Genomic DNA, 19,676 nt, shown 5'->3' on the forward strand with positions numbered 1-19,676 from the left:
AATATACTTAAATCAAAGCGCATTGCCAGGCCAGTATAGATTGTCAGCATCATTTTCTGTGAAGAATCACACAGGTACAGAGTGTACCTTGCCTAAGGTTACACTCTTTTCTTGCCTCCGCGGAGAGGTCAGTGCCTCTGATCACAAATTACTTCTCTAACTCCGTTGACCCCCCCCCCCTAAAATTTAATAAACCCCGGTAACTACTACCTAATGTTAATGTTGTTATTTTCCCATAAGATAATGGGAAAAGTCTTCCTTCATAAGATGCTTTCCTGCAGCATACCGGTATTTACAGTGAAGTGGTCTTTTCCAGTCCCACTCCGCTCCCCCCTGACAGCTGTTAATTTCTAAATGAGTTATTATGACCCAAACCGCGGAGCATTTCGCGGAGGGCGCTGAGCTGCAGCGGCGCTGTATGCGGGCTGCGGGCGGGAACACGGGCACAGCTCGGCCACGGCCCCGCACGGCGGCAGATGGAGGCGCCCCATCACTTTCCGATTTTTTCCCTTGTTTATTTGTGGTTTTGTTTTTGTGGTTTGTTGTTGTTGTTGTTTTCGCATCGTCTTTAGTCGCAAACCTGGCTGCTACAGCTTCGGCGCAGGCCGACAAATGAAAGCGTGTCGGACGGCACTCCAGGGGGAAACGGGAAAACACGGATGGATGCTTGCGTGACCCCAGCCTCACTTTTCTTCTAGGGCATGTGCAAAAGGAGGCCTCCCCAGCCGCTCCCGGGGATGCGGCTGCGGTCGGGAACAGGCTGGACGGTGTCAGTACAGCCTCTTCCCTTCATCCCTCCACTTTTACTATCGCTGTCCTCCCCGCACCGCTCTGCGCGCTCGGTGACTCGCCGAGACCGCCCCCATCGCGGGGCGAGAGCCGGGCATTCCGCCCCGCAGCCCCCTCCGGGGCCCCTGCGCTCCCCCTGCCTTCCCCCGCTCCCGCCCCACACAGGCAAACGCGAGCTAGAGACCCCCGCCCCTCCTGCCGCCCACCCCGGCCGGGCCCCTCCGTCGCCCGCCGCGTTCACCCCCCTCCGGTGGAGGGGAGAAAGGCGCTCACTGCTCGGCCCGCCCGGTGACGAGCGTGCGGCTCCGCTGTAAACAAGCGCGACATCCCGCAGCCCCCCGCCCCCGCCACGCCCCGCCCCGCGGAGCCCCCGCACGGCCGGGGAAGGAGCGGGAGCGGCGGCGGGGGCAGCAGGGAGGCGGGGTGCCCGGGGGAGGCGGGCGGCCCCTGGGGCCCCTCTGCCCCCGCCGCGGCTTGCTCCGGAACCAGCGCGCCGCGATCCCCCAGCGGGGCCGGGATCGTTTCCAGAGGAAATGCGGACGCTGTCCTTATTCACCACTAACGCGAAGCGCCCGGATAAATGAGTGCTGTTTAATTAGGACGGACTAAGAGCGGAGCCGCTGCCCCCGCCCTCGCTGGGTGGCATTTCCCCGCCGCACGGGCGGGGAGCGCGCGGGGGCGGCGCGCGGCGTGGGCGCTGTGACACACCGCGCGGAGGAGCGCGCGGGGCCGCCGCGCGCGTGCGGGCAGGGCTGACGCAGACGCGCGTGTGTGCGGGGGCGCGCGGGGGGCGCCCGGCGCTCACGCACGGCCGGAAGCTCCGCCCGGCGGGGCCGCAGCACCTGATATGGCCCCGGCGAGCTCCGGCGGCGCCCCGCCGCGTCCCGAGAGATGCGGGGGGCGGCACCGGCGCTCGCCGGATGCGCCGGGTCTTCCCGCCGCGCCCGCGCCCCCGGCACGCTCCGCGCTGTGTGCGCGCAGGGCAGCGGAGGCAGCGCCGGGCTGCGCGGCGCCCGGGGGGGGCCGGAGGCTGTGGGCGGGAACGCGGAGGGGCGGGAAGGGGGTGGGGGGCGAGGCTCCTGCCGTCCAACGGCGCCGCGCCGCCGCGCTGCCGAGAGCCCGCCCCACCGCCCCATTGAGGGAGCCGGCCGTCCTTCGCGCTGCCCGGCGGCCAATGCGGGGCGGTGCCGGCGGCGGCGGCGCCCCGCCCCGTCTCGGTGTGTGAGCGCCTCGGTGAGGCGGCGGTCACGTGTTGTTTTGCTCTTTAGTTGGGGCACTCGGTGCGCGATGTGTTACTTACGGCGAAACTCCCGCCGGCGCCGGCAGCAGCAGCAGCGGCGGTCGGGGAGCCTTAGCGGCGTCGCCGGTACTCGAGCCGGGGAGGACGCCGGGCGGCTGCCGGCAGCACCCGCTGCCTAGAGGTGACAGCGGAGGATCTCGCTGCGGCTCCGGGCACCGCGTTCTTCTACGAAGGAATAACTTTATTTTACCTGCTTCCCTCCATCCTTCCTTTTTTCTTCCTTTTTTTTTTTTTCTTATTTTTTTTTTACCCGCTGCGCTCGGGCTCCGGATCCGCTCAGCGTCGGTGACAGCAGCCGAGAGGAGCCGGGCGGCGCTCCCGGCGCGGGGCTGGGGATGGCGAGCCCCGCTGTGCTGGGGCTGCTGCCCCCCCTGAGCTCCCCGCCCGGCCCCAACCTGAACAACAACAACAACAACAACCAGGGCGTCAGGAAGTGCGGGTACCTGCGCAAGCAGAAGCACGGCCACAAGCGCTTCTTCGTGCTGCGCGGCCCGGGCGGCGGCGGGGAGGAGGCGGGGGGTGCCCGGCTGGAGTACTACGAGAGCGAGAAGAAATGGAGGAACAAGTCCGGGGCGCCCAAGCGGGTGATCGCCCTGGACTCCTGCCTCAACATCAACAAGCGGGCGGACGCCAAGCACAAGTACCTCATCGCCCTCTACACCAAGGACGAGTACTTCGCTGTGGCGGCCGAGAACGAGCAGGAGCAGGAGGGCTGGTACAGGGCTCTCACCGACCTGCTCAACGAGGGCAAGGCGGCCTGCCAGGGGTCTCCCTACCGCCACCTCGCCTCCCCCTTCTCCGCCTCCTGCGGCGCGGCCGCCGCCTCCCTGGCCGCCGCCGGCGAAGACCTTAACTACGGGCTGATCGCTCCGGCCACCGCTGCCTACCGAGAGGTCTGGCAGGTGACGCTGAAGCCCAAGGGCTTGGGGCAGAGTAAAAACCTCACCGGCGTCCACCGGCTCTGCCTCTCGGCCCGCACCATTGGGTTCGTGCGCCTCAATTGCGAGCTGCCCTCGGTCACACTGCAGCTGATGAACATCCGCCGCTGCGGCCACTCCGACAGCTTCTTCTTCATCGAGGTGGGGCGCTCGGCCGCCACCGGCCCCGGCGAGCTCTGGATGCAAGCGGACGACTCGGTGGTGGCCCAGAACATCCACGAGACCATCCTGGAAGCCATGAAGGCGCTGAAGGAGCTGTCCGAGTTCCGGCCCCGCAGCAAGAGCCAGTCCTCCTCCTCCTCTTCCTCCGGGGGGGCAGGCGGGCTCGGCGGCAGCGGCGCCTCCGCCACCCACCCCATCACCGTGCCCGGTCGCCGGCACCACCACCTGGTCAACCTGCCTCCCAGCCAGACCGGCCTCCTCCGCCGTTCCCGCACCGACAGCCTCGCCGCCGGCGCCGGCACCAAGTCCACGCCGTGCCGGGTGAGAACGGCCAGCGAGGGCGACGGCTGCCGGGTGGGCTCCGCGGCCGGCAGCCCCATGAGCCCGGGCCCCGTGCGGACCCCCCTGAGCCGCTCGCACACGCTCAGCGGCGGCGGAGGGCGGCAGGCGGGGAAGCTGCTCCCGGTGCTGGCCGGCGGTGGCGGCGGCGGGCTGCAGAGCAGCCGTTCCATGTCCATGCCCGCCTCCCACTCGCCCCCCTCCGCCACCAGCCCCATCAGCCTCTCCTCCAGTAGCGGCCTCGGCTCCGAGCCTGCCCACCCGCATCACCCGCAGCGCCCGTCCAGCGGCAGCGCCTCCGTGTCCGGCTCCCCCAGCGACGCCGGCTTTATGTCCTTCGACGAGTACGGCTCCAGCCCAGGCGGCGACCTCCGGCCCTTCTCCTCCTCCTCCACTGCCAGCAACCGCAGCAACACCCCCGAGTCGGTGGCCGAGACCCCCCCAGTGCGGGACCCGGGGGGCGGCACCGACCTTTACGGCTACATGGCGATGGAGCGGCCCCCGAGTGGCCGCCTGTGCTACCGGCCCTGCCCCGACGCTGCCAGCGACAGGTGCCATCGGAAGCGGACCTACTCCCTGACCACGCCGTGCCGGCAGCGACCCGCCGCGCCGCAGGTTTCCTCCGCCTCCCTCGACGAGTACACGCTGATGCGCGCCACCTTTGCCGGCAGCGCCGGCCGCCTCTTCCCCTCCTGCCAGGTCGGGGCTTCCCCCAAAGTGACCTACACCCCCTACCCCGAGGACTACGGGGACATCGAGATCGGTTCTCACCGCAGCTCCGGCAGCAGCAGCACCAATCTGGGCCCGCCGGCAGTGGGGGGAGGAGGGGGAGATGATGACGGCTACATGCCCATGACCCCCGGTGTGGCCGCAGCCTTAGGACAGGGAAGCCGGGGCAGCGATGATTACATGCCCATGAGCCCCACCAGCGTGTCTGCCCCCAAGCAGATCCTGCAGCCCCGGGTAGGGGTGGGTAGTGGGTCCCCTGGGAACGGGAGCAGCTACAAGACCAGCTCCCCTGGGGAGAGCTCCCCTGACGATAGCGGGTACATGCGGATGTGGTGCGGCTCCAAGTTGTCTGTGGAGAGCTCAGATGGAAGGCTGAGTAACGGCGACTATATCAACATGTCCCCTCGGGAACCCCAGAATGGGCCCCAAGCTCCCTCCCTCACCCCCCCAGACTTCTTTTTTGCCCCTTCAGGGCATGGGTCCAGCGAGCCCCCAAAGCCCAGCTGCTATTCATACAGCTCCTTACCCCGCTCGTACAAGAGCCAGGGCTTGGCAAAGGACAGCGACCAGTATGTGTTCATGAACTCCCCGGGGAGGATGATCCCGGAGGAGGCAGTGTGTGGAGCGAGCCAGTTCCCTGCAGGTAGCTTCTCTCCCTGCAGCCACACGGTGCCTTCGCCCCTGCGGCACAGCCGGACCGAGAGCTTCCTAAGCCAGCGGTGCCAGCGGGTGGCCCGGCCCAGCCGCCTCTCTTTGGAGACCTTGCGGACGATGCTGCCCAGCATGAACGAGCACCCTCTGCCGCCTGAGCCCAAGAGCCCTGGTGAATACATCAACATTGACTTCGGGGATGCTGCTGTCTATTCTCCCCCCTCGCTACCTGCTGACAGCCCAGCCTCCTCCCTGGGCTCAGGCACAGGGCAGAGGCGCTCCCCTCTCTCTGACTACATGAACATTGACTTCGGGTCACAGTCACCCTCCCAGTCGGGCACAGTCTCAGTGGGCTCGTTGGAAGCTCTCTCTCCAGGTTCTTCCTCCAGCACCAGCCAGCCCAGTGGGCGCTACCTGAAGGCAGCTGTGGGGGTGGCTTGTTCATCCAGCCCATCGGATGGTGGTGATTACACTGAAATGACCTTTGGCATGGCCACTACCCCACCTCAACCCATCGTTCAGAAACCAGAAAGTGCCCGGGTCACCAGCCCCACATCTGGCATGAAGAGGCTCACCCTCTCTGGGGTGGAAGCTTTCATTCTCTCCAGCCCTCCCCCAGACCCGAATCGGGGGGCCAAAGTAATCCGGGCAGATCCCCAGGGGCGGAGGAGGCACAGCTCAGAAACTTTCTCCTCCACCACCACTGTGACCCCAGTGTCCCCCTCCTTCGCACACAACCCCAAACGACACAACTCAGCCTCGGTGGAGAACGTGTCCCTCAGGAAAAGTGAAGGCCTGGAAGAGGAGCAGGGTAGCAGTCCCATGTGCCGGGAGACCTCGGCTGGCTTCCAGAATGGCCTCAACTACATTGCCATTGATGTGGTGGATGGGTCCCTGGCAAACTGTGACAAGTCCAGGTTGAAAGCTAGGCACCTACTGAATGGGGGCATCAATGGAGTAGAGATGAGCACCTATGCCAGCATAGACTTTCTGTCTCACAACCTGAAAGAAGCCAGTGCTGTGAAAGGTGAGTAGCTACGTCTGACAGTGCCTGCTGTGCATGCTAGTGCTTTGTGTTTACCATCAAAAGGTTGTGTGTTGTTGTGTAGAGCACTCTCCCTCTTCACTTCCTTAAAAATCACTTTTATCCCTTTTTACATGTCCTAAAATAAGCAGTCTTGGAGGATCTTGGTGGCTCTTTGTATGAGGAAAAAGGTTTATTTTTGGAATATTTATTCATGTTTCAATACTACTGTGCCATTATTATGTGTTTATACTTCTGGGTACCCCATGAGAAGCTATTTACACAGTTTTTATGTTTGGGCTGTATTCAGAGTTTTCTTAAGTAAGATTCTGGAAAGTGTTTGGAAAATGTGACCTAAATAGTTTCTGTTAATGCAACTTCTAAATACAATCTTAAAATGAAAAATGATTGAGTTAAAAACAGGGTTGTTTCACTGAGGACATCAGATTACAGAAGCAATCCTTGGCTCTATAGCTGAGAAGGTCTGTAATATCAAATTGAGAAGGATAAATTTAATAGCATGGTTTTGAAATACCCTATCTCTTGCAAAAGTTTAACAGTAGATCATAGTGAGCATGGAATGTGAATTTAAGAACTGGTAATTCTTTCCAGAAGTCACTATATGCTTGAGCTGTTGTATGCTGTATCACATACTTCACTTAAGGGCCCAGCCCGTGTTGGTGTGTAACAGTGTTCCAGTTGATGGCTCATGGATTGCAAATGTTGGTTGTCAAACTGAAGAATTCTGAAACTCAAAATGAGAGAGAATTTTGATTTTCAGTACGTAGCTATTCCTTTAATTAGGTATGGGTTATGCTGAGAAAAAAAGGAAAGAAACAAATACCCTTCCTTCTTCCCCAAAATAGTACTCCACCTTCTCTCAGTGAGTGAGCATTTGTACTCAACTGGGGGTTGGTTGAGGATGGCACAAAACAGCCAGGAGGGAAAGTTAATAATGAGATGCTTGTAAGGATTCTTTTGGCTCGTGGATTTATGCAAGACGTGGTAGTCAAACCCTTATGCACAGACAGCTGTCATACGTGTTTATGGTACAGCTGGGTGAAATGACAAGCCATGTAGTAGTTGCTTGCAGGAGAATAGGTATTCCTTCTCTATTCACAGTGCTGATACAGGCACTGATAACAAATGAGCAGCAAAAGCTTTTAAGAGCCACTTGCAGGGTTTTTTTCCTTGTGTTTCCTTAGTAGCTAGTTGATTTTGAAGAAGAAAATATTTTCTCTTTTGATAGGAAGTACAGGAAGATGGAAAAGATGAGAGATCCACCGTTTGCAGAGCAAGCTTTGAACCTTATTAAGACGAGAGGATTGTTGAATGCAATGTCAGAGTTTGAAAAGCTGAAGGCTTATTCTGAATGACTGGAAGGGTTGAGGGCCGAGCCTTATTTGTCTCTTGCTTTTAGTTTTGCTGGGGTCGCTTTCAGGATCCTTGCGGCTTGCCCGAGCCCGGTGCGGATGCTGCAGCCCCCGCTCTCCTTGCCCGGCCTTGGGATGGCGGGCCCGGGCGCCAGCGGGCCAGCGCGCCCCTTTTGCTTTGCAAACGGAATTTTCGCAGAAACGAGGAGCTTGTCTTGAGCCACCTACAACCCCAATTGCAAATGAAGCCCGGTGTTGGGAAAGAGCGATTTCCACAGCGTTCCCCGAAGTGCTGACCCGAAGGGAGGGTGGGGGGCGGGCCCCGGTTACCGGGAAAACCCGGCGCGGGAGCGCGGCAGGCGGCGCGCGGGAATGGGAGCGGCGGGCGGTCAGATAAGGAGAGGGGAACGACCGCTGTCCTTCCCATCCTGTAAACAAAAGGATAATGCAGGGAACGCAGCCGTGCTAATGTGGTACGCGGCTTACAGCCGAGAGGGCTCCGTGCTGCTGCTGCGTGTGTTTGTCCAAGGACGGTTATAGGCTTGTCTTATTTTAATATTTAATCTGCATGTGTGTTTGTTTTTCCTCTTTCCCGTAAGCTTCTAAACGCAGATCACATGGAGGAGTGGTGCGGGGAGGCTCGTTGGGATTGACCCTATCTGTAGGAGGTGGGCTGTCTGCTCCAGCACCTCGCTTCCCTGAGAAGGGTGCCAGCCTGTAGGGTGCACTCAGAGGTACGGGATGCAGGGATGGATGGATGGCACCAGAGTCAGGTCAAGGTAGTAAGGAAGAACCTCACACCATCAGCATCCTCAGCCAGCTGTGGGTTGGGTACCAAAAACGGGGCATCAGGTGAATTGCACTTGCGGCAGCCAAACTGGGAAAGTCACACCGTGGGGAAGGGGGAATACTTCATAAAGGACTTCGTTGGTGTAAGTTTAATCAAATAACAAACTTCTCAAATTTCCTAGTTTTCCTTTTGGTTTTCATTGGGATTTCACATTGAAGCTTGTTTATGTCTTCTGCCAGTGCCTAAAAAGGTCACCCAGAATTTTGCTAATGTATTTGAGTTTCAAACATTGTGATTTGAGAGACTACTAAGAATTTCATGTTTTGCTGAGAAACGTATTCTGTTTAAAGAAAACTGTATTTTGTGCATAGACAAATTATTTCAACAGTAATAATTTGGGTAGATTTGAGAAAATCTAATTCTGTAAAAATTACTGATTTGCACAAGAGAGTGTTTATATAATCAGCATTGTTTGTTTAGTTTGCACTTTTTTCAAACTTTGTTTTTAATTGCTTTAGAGAAGTGAGAAGTTTTACTTCAAGAATGGTTTCTAGTAATTTTAAAAAGATAGAGAATCCACTTCTGTTTAATATTTAGAACAGGAGACTCTGAGATACAGACTATACAAACAAGTTCCTTGCAATTACCTTCTCAGAAAACTAATATTTTGATTCATGCAAAATACAGGTTAAAAAGAAAGTATTGAGTTCTTTCTTAAGGTCTGTAGCAGTAGTTGTTTTTTCATGTGGATAAATGTTTCAAGGGAAATTATTTGTGTCATTTAAAGGTGGCTGGCTTCCACATGCAGTGTTTTTCTGCTATCAGTAACTTGCCTCTGCTGTAGGGAGTGCTTTGCTTTTGGAAATCTCTGTCCATATTATCCTGTCATGGCAAGAGCAAGGAGTGCATCCACAGCTGCTGTCAAAACAGAACGGTTAAAAGATTGCTTAAAATTACCGCTTTATTTAGTTTTACTATGTTCTTAAAATGTGCAAATATTTAGGAGTTAGAGAAACAATTGCCTTCATCTGATATGTAAATAAAATAATACTGTTGTTGGTGGATTAAAACTTGTTACTTGCTAATAACTAGCCTTTGTTCTTAAATTATGATTGCTTTTTTGCTTAGAAACACGTGGACTGTGTATGGATTTCATTATTTATGGAGATGTTTACACTAATTTTTCTCATAAAGTGTGAATTATTTATTCCAGCATATTTATGACAGATTACACTTAATGATGTGACTTTTTATGCTGAATCTTAGTTCTGAAGTCAAACTTGAAGTCAAATAGGAGTTTTGTTTCTGTCTCAATGGGGTTAAGATTTTACCCCTTGTGTGTAATCCTGGACTTCTTAATTAAGATTACCATTAAATTTAGTGGGTGTATAATAGGGAATTTTCCTTAATCTAAATCACTGGAGTGGGTTATCTTTAATTTTGTTTTCTTTTCCATTCACAGAGTGCTCTGTAGTTTTTAACTTGTAAATGTTTCTAGTAGTTGGTCTAGTTTTCTAAAATTGAACATATACTATGTGTAATAATGCGGAAAACCTTGAGGGTTGTTGCCTTCCTGTGTCAGTTTCTTTTGCCTTGATTTGTTTGAAGAAGTCATCATCTGTAATGCATCTGCTTAAAATCATAATAAGGTGATTTTTGACAATAATGATCCTCCCCTTGCACTTGCCTTGTCAATTAGCTTTTAGTTTTGTGAGGGTTTTATGGTTGCATCTAAACAATAAAAAAGCCTATCTTAAAAAAATCTCTTCCTCTGTCTTTCTAATGGCATTTTAGATTGTTGGAGACATAAACTTTGTTTTCTTTTTCTTTGGCATTACTTTACACAACGGATTATATTATTAAGTTGCTTTCTTGACCTCCTCTTCATATGGCTACTACCAGAAAGTTCTGGTTCTCAAAGCAGCATGAGGCTATTTGTCTCTTTAACAAAAAGAATGCTCATTTTAAAATGACTTCTTAAAAGTGTTTAAAGAACTATATGCTATGTTAGACATTTGTACATCTTTTAAAGTCTTTTTTGAATAAATCTGTTGTAGTAGTTTCTCTTACTGTTAAATTCTGTAAGAACATGAAACTAACAACAGGAAGAACTGAGCTGCTTTTAGTAACTTACATAGCTTGGGTTTTTAACTCACACGTAGAATTAAAATGTTGAGGTTTTCTTTTAAACATCTCCAAATTCACTTACTGTCTTTAGATGGCACTTTGCAGATGACCAAATCAAAATGGTTAGATCTGAACCTAGCAGTGCCACTCATGAAATACAAAATGTAAACTGAAATTATCTAGGATTAAATGAAGCTTTTAATATTTTAAATTGTTGATTATATGGGTGTCAGCTTGTTACAAGCAGATAGAATATCATGACATTTATTAGACTTTTTTTTTGCTTTATACTTTAAATTATGTTTAGCTATACTGCTCATAGAAAGAATGTCATGGTTACTTTGAGTCATTTAAGATAAATTTTTATAGACCAAATTGAATGGTGGGTTTGTTCTAAAATGAACCAGTACAGTCATAGCTCAAGGCAGAGGAAATGCTTAGGTTGATGACTGCTTCTGATTACTTGATTTCTTTCAAGATAGCTACAGAGACTAAGATTCGTTTGAAAGTAAGAAGAATAAAGGAGTGTTTGAAGAGAAAGAGTGTTAGGGCATGTTTTATATGGTGGGGTTGATTTGTTTTTGTTTTTTTTTTTTAAGGAGAGACTAATATGGGTTTCTTTATACTTGATTTATTCTTATTTTTAAATAGTGTTAATTACACTGGAATGCTGAAGTGGTTTTTAAGCTGAAACACAGCAAGCATCCACTGAAAAATTTAGCCAGTTACTGTATGTAATCTAAATTTTCTCCCTACTCAGCAGTTAAATGGCAGCATACTTACATCCAGGTGTTTTCTGTCTACAAGTTTTTCTCTAAAAGCACAATTAATATGTTTCTTTTTAAAGTAATAAACATCTTTAAAAATGGTTATATCTGTGGCTTTTTTCTTCTGAATTTGTTGAAATATAGTATACTTTTTATACTGGTTGTCCATATGGTTTTTTTCCTTTGTGTCTGTGTTCATTGTGTTAGTCATGATATAGCAAATTTTATGGAAGTTCTACCATTAAGTTGATACACTATGTGTAATAGCAATTTAAAGTGTATATGTTGGCTGATTTGTTAAATTAGGATGTGTAATTATGAGAGTTTCACAACTCTCTGGTAGTTTTTGTAGTTTATTACAGTGTTTGCTTAGAAGTGATTTGTGTATGCATGGAAGTCAGTATTATCCCTTGAGTTTTTGGAAGATGGTGTAGTGACCTCCAAAGTTCAGATATGTTTTCTTTATGTCTGTTGTCTGGCGTGTAGTTATTTTTAAAGTTTTGTGCGTATGTGTGTAGGGGGTCAAGAGTGGCAGTTCTGAAAAGCCAAGTTCAGCTCAGTTAGTTCCCTTGTTTCTGGTTGTTGAAAACGCTGTCTCTCCTGCAGCAGAGTTCTTAGAGGAAGCTTTGTTTATTTGTTTATTTTGTTGTTGTTTTGTTTTTGTGGGGTTTTTTTTACACTTGTGTGTGTTAACTGCCTTTAGCTATCTAGCATGTGGGCTTCTTGGATTAGTCAGGCTGCCAGGGCTCTGGAGAACCAGCAGCAGTAAACAGAACCAGCAAAGGTGACTGCTGCCATTGTCTTTTAAATGCAAGTTATAAAGCAGCACGCCTTTTCCCCTGCATCTCTGTCAGCTTTGGAGGAAGCCAGGATTACTGGTTTAGACTGTATTTGCTGTTTCCACTCTAATACAGGTAGAATGAATCCCTCAATTGCAGGGTTGTGTTTGTGGTTAACAGAAGCTTTTAAGACTTTGCTATTACAAGCCTGATGCAAACCATAGAAAAATCAGTGCAAAGATGGCTTACATCTTCACAGAGGGTCACCTAAAAGTATTTCTTGCTGTGTTAAAGTGCTAGAGCATCTAGTAACATTTGAAGCTGGCTCAAACACACAGTCGTTTGTAATCCCTGTGTAGCCAGTTAAACACTAATGAGTAACTTTCCTGAAGAATAGCTAAATGTCTTCTTATTTCCATGGAGTTATGCTGTTGCTTGGTAGCCCAGGTGACAAATTGGGTACTAAACTGGGACTGTTTAGGAAAGATTTTCAATCTGATGATAAGAAATCCCTTTAGAAATTAATTTAAAAGACCAAGGGCTGTGCTTGGAGTTCTGTTACTATTTTTGCTTAAAAAAAAATTTCAAAACATTCTCAATTTTATTATCAGTGATGATGATCCCAAATTGTGTATAGCTGTATCAGAAATAATAATTTTAAAAAAATCAAGTTCTTGCTCACAGTGCAAGGCAAATACACTCTGGAAAGAGGCTTGTTACAAGCGAACAGTGGGGAGATACCAAAATAAACATCTTTGATGCTAGCGTGGTTTTTTTTTGTTTGTTTTCAAATCTAGAATTGCTCATGTCAGTTAAATAAAAGTTATTTTGGAGTGTTTTTTTAATCTCCATAAATCAATCACTAAAATAGTTAGGAAAAAACCACCCAAGCCACAAACCTAAGCCCCCATCTCTGATGAGCCCCCACCATCTACACTGCAGAAGAGTAATGTAATAGCTTTATTGCATAGATTAGGAATGGTTCAGTGTTTTGTTTACATTATTTGTCAATCTCTTCAGCATCCTAGAGGAGAACACTTCCTTCCTGGCAGATGGCAGCCCCAGGGCCATGCACCTGCCATTACAAGCACTACACACTAGTAATCTACCCCAGCATCGCTGTTGACAAGAGGCTAATGATTGGAGACTGTCTGCCTGACAGCCTAAACAAAATAGGAACATATTTGTCCTTCAGCGAGGATCTGAGAGATCTTAGCTAGGACAGGCAGCATGCTGAAAAATCATCATGGGAGTTGGTTTAGACCTGTTTGGTAGTGTCTGTAGTATGAGCCACTTGTAGATAATGATGGTTCGTGAAGCAGGCCGTGTCTGGAAGAAGGGGTTTTGTGTTCCTGTGGCACAGCGGTAGCTGCCGTGCGTTAGCAGCTCGGTGTTGATGGGAGGGAGGCTGACGTGGGTGCGCTGGCTGCGCCGCTGCCCTCAGCGGCAGTCTGCCCTCGCTGGGAAATAGGGCAGTGGGTGCTGCTAGAAAGTCAGGGTGTCTGTGTAATTGTTTGAGTGGTGTGTTGGGCGTTTGCATAATGCATTCCTATTCCAGTAATTTGATTTGTAATTTTATGTGATTTATTATGACATTAGGCTACGGTCTCTTATTTTATTTTCTGTTCATTTCTCTTACACGTGTGTGTTTGCTTTTCTTCTTTGAAGCTCGTGTGGGCCATGTTTCTAGGGGAGACTACCCCAGGCAAGGGTATCTTTGAACTAGGCCAGGATGTTCTTTGCTAAATTTAAAAACTACCCAAATATTACCCAGAGTTTGTAGGGTATTAAGCGGGATTACATGACGCACGGATTAGACATTGTTGAGCAGCTTGTTTTTGTTTGTAGGGGTCAGAAATGGAGGCACTGGGGCTCTAGTGTGATGCCAAAATAGCAAACTTGCTGATAATCACAAACAGCAGAAGTTTCTTAGAAACAGTAGAGCACATTGGAGAAATTCCCAAGCTTTCTCCCAGTTATGCTTTAGTAAATTTTTTGATGTATGCTGTGATGATGAGTGTAAGGTATAAAACTCACTGTTGTATTGAGTTTCAGTTTCCAAATCTGTTTCACAGGTACTTTAAAGTAGACTAGGAACAGCACTGTAAGTGCAACTTGAGGTAGAGGACTTTGCTTCTCTTCAGTCAAAAACAAATCAATAAATCATTCCAGTAAGAGTGGGAAAATCATGTCAATGAAATAAGATCTAAGACGGTTGATTTGTCTCGTACATTGTGTCCTTTCAGGCAGTATATTATTTTAAAAAGTGTTTATGACAGTCATGATACCTACCTCATTGAACTGAGTGGCATTGTCAAGGTAAGGTAGGGAATCAGAATTACGAAGACTTTTTTTTCTATTTTGGTTTGGTTTGGTGGTGTGGGTTTTTTGTTCGTTTTGTTTTGATTTTTTGTGGGGTTTTTTTGTTGGTTTGGTTTTGCTTTGAATCTAGGCTATTTCCCACCAGAAGTCACAGTATTGATTGAACAAGACATATAACAGTCTTTTGGGGCGGGTTAGGTTTAACTCTTAGGTAAAAGGCAGTGGTGTTGAATAGTTGCTCAAGAACAAGAAAACAATAATGTTTTTGATTTAGTCTGCCTTCATTGATGGAGATAATTTAGGCTGTAGAAACTCACTTGCAATAACTGGTAATGTCACATTTTAGCATTATTTAAAAGAATAAGAGTAGAATTGACGAATGCAAACATCACCACTTTTTCTAGTTAATGGAAAACCTTTACATCACCAAATTGACTCATTCAAATACTGTGATCTCTCCCATGCTTGAATTACTGAGAAGTTATGGAGACAGTTTCTTATGTAGTCTTTCTGCTAGTTCCTCTGGTAGTGATTTTTTCAAAATCTCCAGTGAGTTGTTTTTAGTTTACTTCAAAAGACAAACCAAAATCAATTGATGTGTCTAACCAAAATTTTCACTTATACCTAAAAAGGACTTCTTGCAATGGAATAATGAGATTTGGAACTGGAAGGTGAAGTTTTTCTGAAAGTCAGTTGTACTAAATTGTGTTGTAACTGCCAAAATTAATGAAATATAACTATAATAATACTGTCTCTTTAACATAACAAAAAGAAAAGTTACACTTCCATTGTAACAATCCTGTACAGAAATGATGAAGATTTGTCTTGCTGATTACAGGGAAAGTTGTTTGTGAACTATGAAAAGTCACTTAGTTTAAAATTATTTACAACTAATTAGTTTTAATCTAACATAAAATTTCAAACATTTGTGTTTGGCTTTGGAGTCAATCTTGTATAACAGTACAAAGTTGCATAATTTTCTGAATGTTGAAGTTACAGAATTAGTGTTCATGACATTAACAATCATTATAGAAAATTAACCATGTAGAGTAGCATTAGGAATATATATATATATATGACCCTGATGCAAGGAAAACTTGAAAGAATTAGCCATAAACTTAAAACTGTTAGTACTTACTGTTTTACAATCCAAATAATCTAGTAGTTACTCTCACAAATACCAGAGGGACTCTTAACCTACTCTACTGAGTGCTAGGATAATACTGCTTTCTTTTGGATATCTGCAAAAAGGTGACATAATACATGGTTCCGTTTTAATCTTCAAATGTCTAATGAAAATTCAGTAAAAATGAGCTTTTAACTTGAACCTCGAATGATGTATTTTCGTATAAATGGTAGATTGTGTGACCTCTAAATAAATAAAAAAAAATTATACTTGGATGTTGAATGTCAGCCAATAGGATGATTTCCAGATACAAATGCACTGATGTATTTCAGCACTGTAAGTGATTATTTCTAGTTTAGAAACTAGAAATCCCCCATGCTAGAATACTCCCATAGCCCTCTCTTCTCCCACAGTGCTCCTTCTCTACTGTTAGTAGGAATATTCAAGGGACAGTAAACGGAAGGGTTTGTAAGATAGGGTAATGTGAGATCATGTATCTGGTTTTTTTTAAAAAAAATCTGAACTTGATAGTAGTGAAATATTATTGATTTTTAGTAGAAGTCAGATTCAGCCCTCAGGAAGTAAATTGATGGACATTTATTTTAGTACATGTACACACTTGACTGTGCGAGGAAATTGAAACAACAGCTTAGATCTTGCAGCTTGAGTGAGCACAGTGGAACTGGTGTGTCTGAATGCAGAGGGAGCAGGACCGTGCTGTGAATGAGCTGTGTAGGATGTTTGGATGCCAGGCTGCTGTTTGATGGAGTCATTGTGAGGGGTCATTTGGAGAGTTCTGAGTCTGAAACTGTTCTTTAAGTGTTGAGTCTGCTTTGTCAGTCTTGAACACAGCAAACTTTAACTTGCCATGCTGGCCATGTGGATGCTGTGTTGTCATATTAAGGGAAAATGCTTCATTTTCTATTTTCTATTCCTCTCACTCTTCAGTAGATGTTTTCAATTTTCTGTGTTCTCATAGATTGGCTATTGTCATTTTTACAGGGTGACAATATTTCAACCATACTGTTTAAAAAACTCATACTGGGAGTTACTCACATGATATTTTGTGTCAAGTAGATTTGGGGTGGTGTTCTACTTATTTTGCTAAAGTATTCTCCTCTGCTGAAAAATAATACTGATTTAGTGCAGCTTATGCTGTATCCTTAATAAGACATAGGAGAAACAGAATGAAGGGTTTATAACAGTAAAGAAAAAAAGAAAAGATGCTGGAACTTTAGCACATGTTCATAGGAAATAGTGAGTTATTTTGAGAAGTGATGCATAGGAGACAACTTTAAACTCTCCACCCCTACTGGAATGAAGTGTGTGCATCCTGTTTTAGGTCGAGTGTCTTAACCCCTTTATCAGGCACTCATTTTTGCCTGTCTTCTTGAGGGATTTTCCATTTGTTTTCTATGAGTTACTTGAGCAGGTGACACTTCATTCTACTCTGAAGGCAAAGTTTTATTAAGTTTTGCTGAAGATGTCAAAACAGTGGACAAAGAAGTCTTTTATGGAATCTCTTAAAATTCTTTGCAGTCCTAATTTTTTTTACCATGTAAAACTATTGTTCTATTGGGCTGTGAAGTGGCTTTATCATATTCATTAGTATAGCTGTGTCATGTGTGTGTATACATGAGTAAAATCTCAATTTTGATTCTGTAGTCAAACATTTTAGTATGCCTCAAAATATATTAATTCATTATTTGCATCAGATACACATTAGTTTCTTATTCTGGGTAAGAATTGGTCTTGTCTGTGCTTGATGCGTAAAAGCCTGTTGTCTCATATTTGGTAATTGTAAATTAATTCAGGAGCAAGAGGAACCTGTGTAGCTTCTGTGATTTAGTTTTGGAAAAATGTTGAAAATAAGAGAGGATATAGTATACAGTGGCTATGACTATAATGGTTGGAATGAACAACCTTACTGTCTGTCTTTTAAGTTTGAAATTCTATTTCTTCATTGAATCAGTTGCTACTGGAGGTTTTTTCCTAGTAGGTGTGTTTTTCTTGGTGTATATGGTGAAGATATTCTCTAACTTCCCTGTTTCTGGAATATGGTAACTTTTAATTTGACAGAGATTTCCAAGGTTTTTTGTGGTGGTGAGGAGATATTAATTGGGAAGCTCAGAACCATTTCTCCTCTTTGCCGTGGATTGTCTTAGGTAATTTTTTTGGCCATTTGTAACCATATAATCTCTTTCTGGAATAGTAACAATTAATTGCTTCAATTCATTTTTCACGATATTTTAGCTAAAAATAGCTACTAGAAATAAGGACCTCTAATACAGTCCACAGACTATTTTGTACTGTAATTTGAAGTGCTTTGTTATAGAGAAACCGGTCATTTATAGCCTGTTCCTGCTGGGTTTATTTCATGTATCTTTTGTGCAGGTGGTTATATGATTTTTGTTCAAGACTTATTCCTGCTCTATAGGAAAGTATATCTGTGGTTTCTTGTCTCAAACATAGATTGAATCTGATTTTTTTTGATGATGATGATTGTTAGAGAGGCTGAAGCATCAAAGTGAAAGACACTCAAAACTGCTGTGTCTTTTATTAGTGCTTCTCTTTGCTTGGTTGCTTGGTTTTCTCGTCCTTGTAAACAAGCAGCTTGTGTTTGCTGTAGAAATGTTTTGGTAGGATTGTTTAGCCCAGACGGGATGGGATTATTTGCAAGCTGAGGGAGGATATTCCAGAGGAGGCAATTTATCTGTGTTTTTCTTAATAGGTTTTGTGAAATTCAGCTGTGCTCTAGGATCCTGTTTTGGTCTGATGGACACGACTCTAATTAAAAGAGAGAGGCTATAGGTTAACCACAGGACATGAGAATCTTAAGGGACCTTCATTTATGTGTCATGAGTGAAGCTGCTTAGTGTCTTCTGTGTCAGATTGCAACTCAAGTGTCTCCTGTATGTCCTAAGGGTCCGTGTTCCTGCTTAAAATTTCTAGATACATGGTGGTTCTTTTTCATCTAGCCAGTGCTGTGGCACTTTATGCAGAACTCTAATAATAACTGTGTAATCCCTACATTAGCACCTTTGGAGCCTACCAAAAGACTCCTCTTCAAAGAAGTCTGTCTTCTGTAAGTCATTAAAAGGAAGCAGGTGCCTTTTAAGTATTGAAGAGGCTGGTCAAAGCCAGACTTGGAGATTGGCACTAAAGCTCCTCTCTTCACCACAGAGGGAGTCTATATGCTTGGCGTAAGTGGAACAACTTCCAGAGATCTGCAGCTTGTGAGCTCAACCTCGCTGTGCAGAGTCTTATTTTAAGCAGAAGGACTTGAAGTAAGACTGATATTTCTATGTGGATCAGCTATTACAGTTATGTATTCCTGCTTGATCTGGACTGTACTTTAGTTAGTTGATGATATATTGTACTTGTTCAGTAAATGTGAAATTAAAAGGGATTTGTGTTCTCTCTCGCTGTGCAGCTTCTGCACTATTGGCTGAACATCTTTAAGTATATTTCCTGGTCAATCACAGTGTGTGACTTATGCAACAGCATCAGAGCCTTGGCACTTGCAAGCAAATTTGGGCTTTAAAGATGCAGATTCCTTGGGGGAGATACTGGGGTTCTGCAAAGCATTTCTTCATGGCAGTGCCTGCGATCTTTCTGTTCTTCTAGAACAGCATTAGAGCTTTAAAAAGGCTCAGCTACTGCATTGCATCCTACAGGAAGTCTTAGTTTCTTAACATAATATCCTGGGGTGTTCATCACATCTATTTGAGATGTCCTAAGCAGCTTTAAAGAGCTGGAATACTGGTAGTAGGAGAAAATGCATGCAGGTTTTGATGTGCTGGAAAGCTTCCCTGAAATTTAGGGGAATTCTCTGCTAAGCATCGTGGGACTAGAGCCAAACTCTAAAGTATTCCATCTTAAGTGACAAAGATGTGTTTTAATCTGTTTTATGGAAACAGTCCTGGCAACATAATCCAGTTTCAGAAAGATGAGAGTGTCACTTTGATAGTTGTGTGGTCAGACATATTGCCATAAGTAAAATGTATTTTCTAAAAATGCTGTATTGGTAATGTTGAGCCATTTTTAGAAAATTAAGTGTAATTGCTTGCATAAAAATATATTTGCTGGCAACAAATATGGAGAGCCATAAAACGAAACAAAGACACCTGTGTAAGAGAACTTGGGAGAGGAGGAAAAAAACTGGTGAAACAGTAGATTACACCTCTGTTTCTGTAAATACTTACTGAGAGCTCTAATAATTACGGAAGAAAGTACATCTTGCACTGGGGCTAGTAATGTTGCAACTAATTGACACTAATTTTTTTGATCTTTTTAAAGAAATGCCTTTGAAGATTTGAGAAAAGTGCTGTGAAATCACACTGTGCTCTGAGAGCAGAGTATTTTTCATACTTCAACAGGTTGGGTTGGGGCTTTTTTTTGTTTTTTTCTTGAGGGAGGTAATATTTTCTGCTGCAGTGTCATGGCTGAAAAAAATCAAT

At 46.3% G+C, this 19,676-nt stretch overlaps 1 protein-coding gene across 2 annotated transcripts in view; it reads left to right on the forward strand.

The window, feature by feature from the left end:
• The first annotated feature begins 2,297 nt into the window (after window positions 1-2,297).
• Window positions 2,298-19,676, forward strand: part of IRS2 (insulin receptor substrate 2) — a 28,522-nt gene continuing 11,143 nt past the window's right edge. The window contains exons 1-2 of one of the 2 annotated variants that reach the window (XR_010079723.1): window positions 2,298-5,935; window positions 7,182-8,039. Coding sequence is in view for 1 of the 2 variants with exons in the window: in XM_063392793.1 (XP_063248863.1) it covers window positions 2,425-5,935 (3,511 nt within the window). In the remaining variant the exon portion in view is untranslated. The remainder of the gene's footprint in view (window positions 5,936-7,181; window positions 8,040-19,676) is intronic. The other variant, XM_063392793.1, reaches the window with a different exon arrangement.

This window comes from Prinia subflava, chromosome 3 (assembly GCF_021018805.1).
Source record: "Prinia subflava isolate CZ2003 ecotype Zambia chromosome 3, Cam_Psub_1.2, whole genome shotgun sequence".
NCBI classification, from domain to species: domain Eukaryota; kingdom Metazoa; phylum Chordata; class Aves; order Passeriformes; family Cisticolidae; genus Prinia; species Prinia subflava.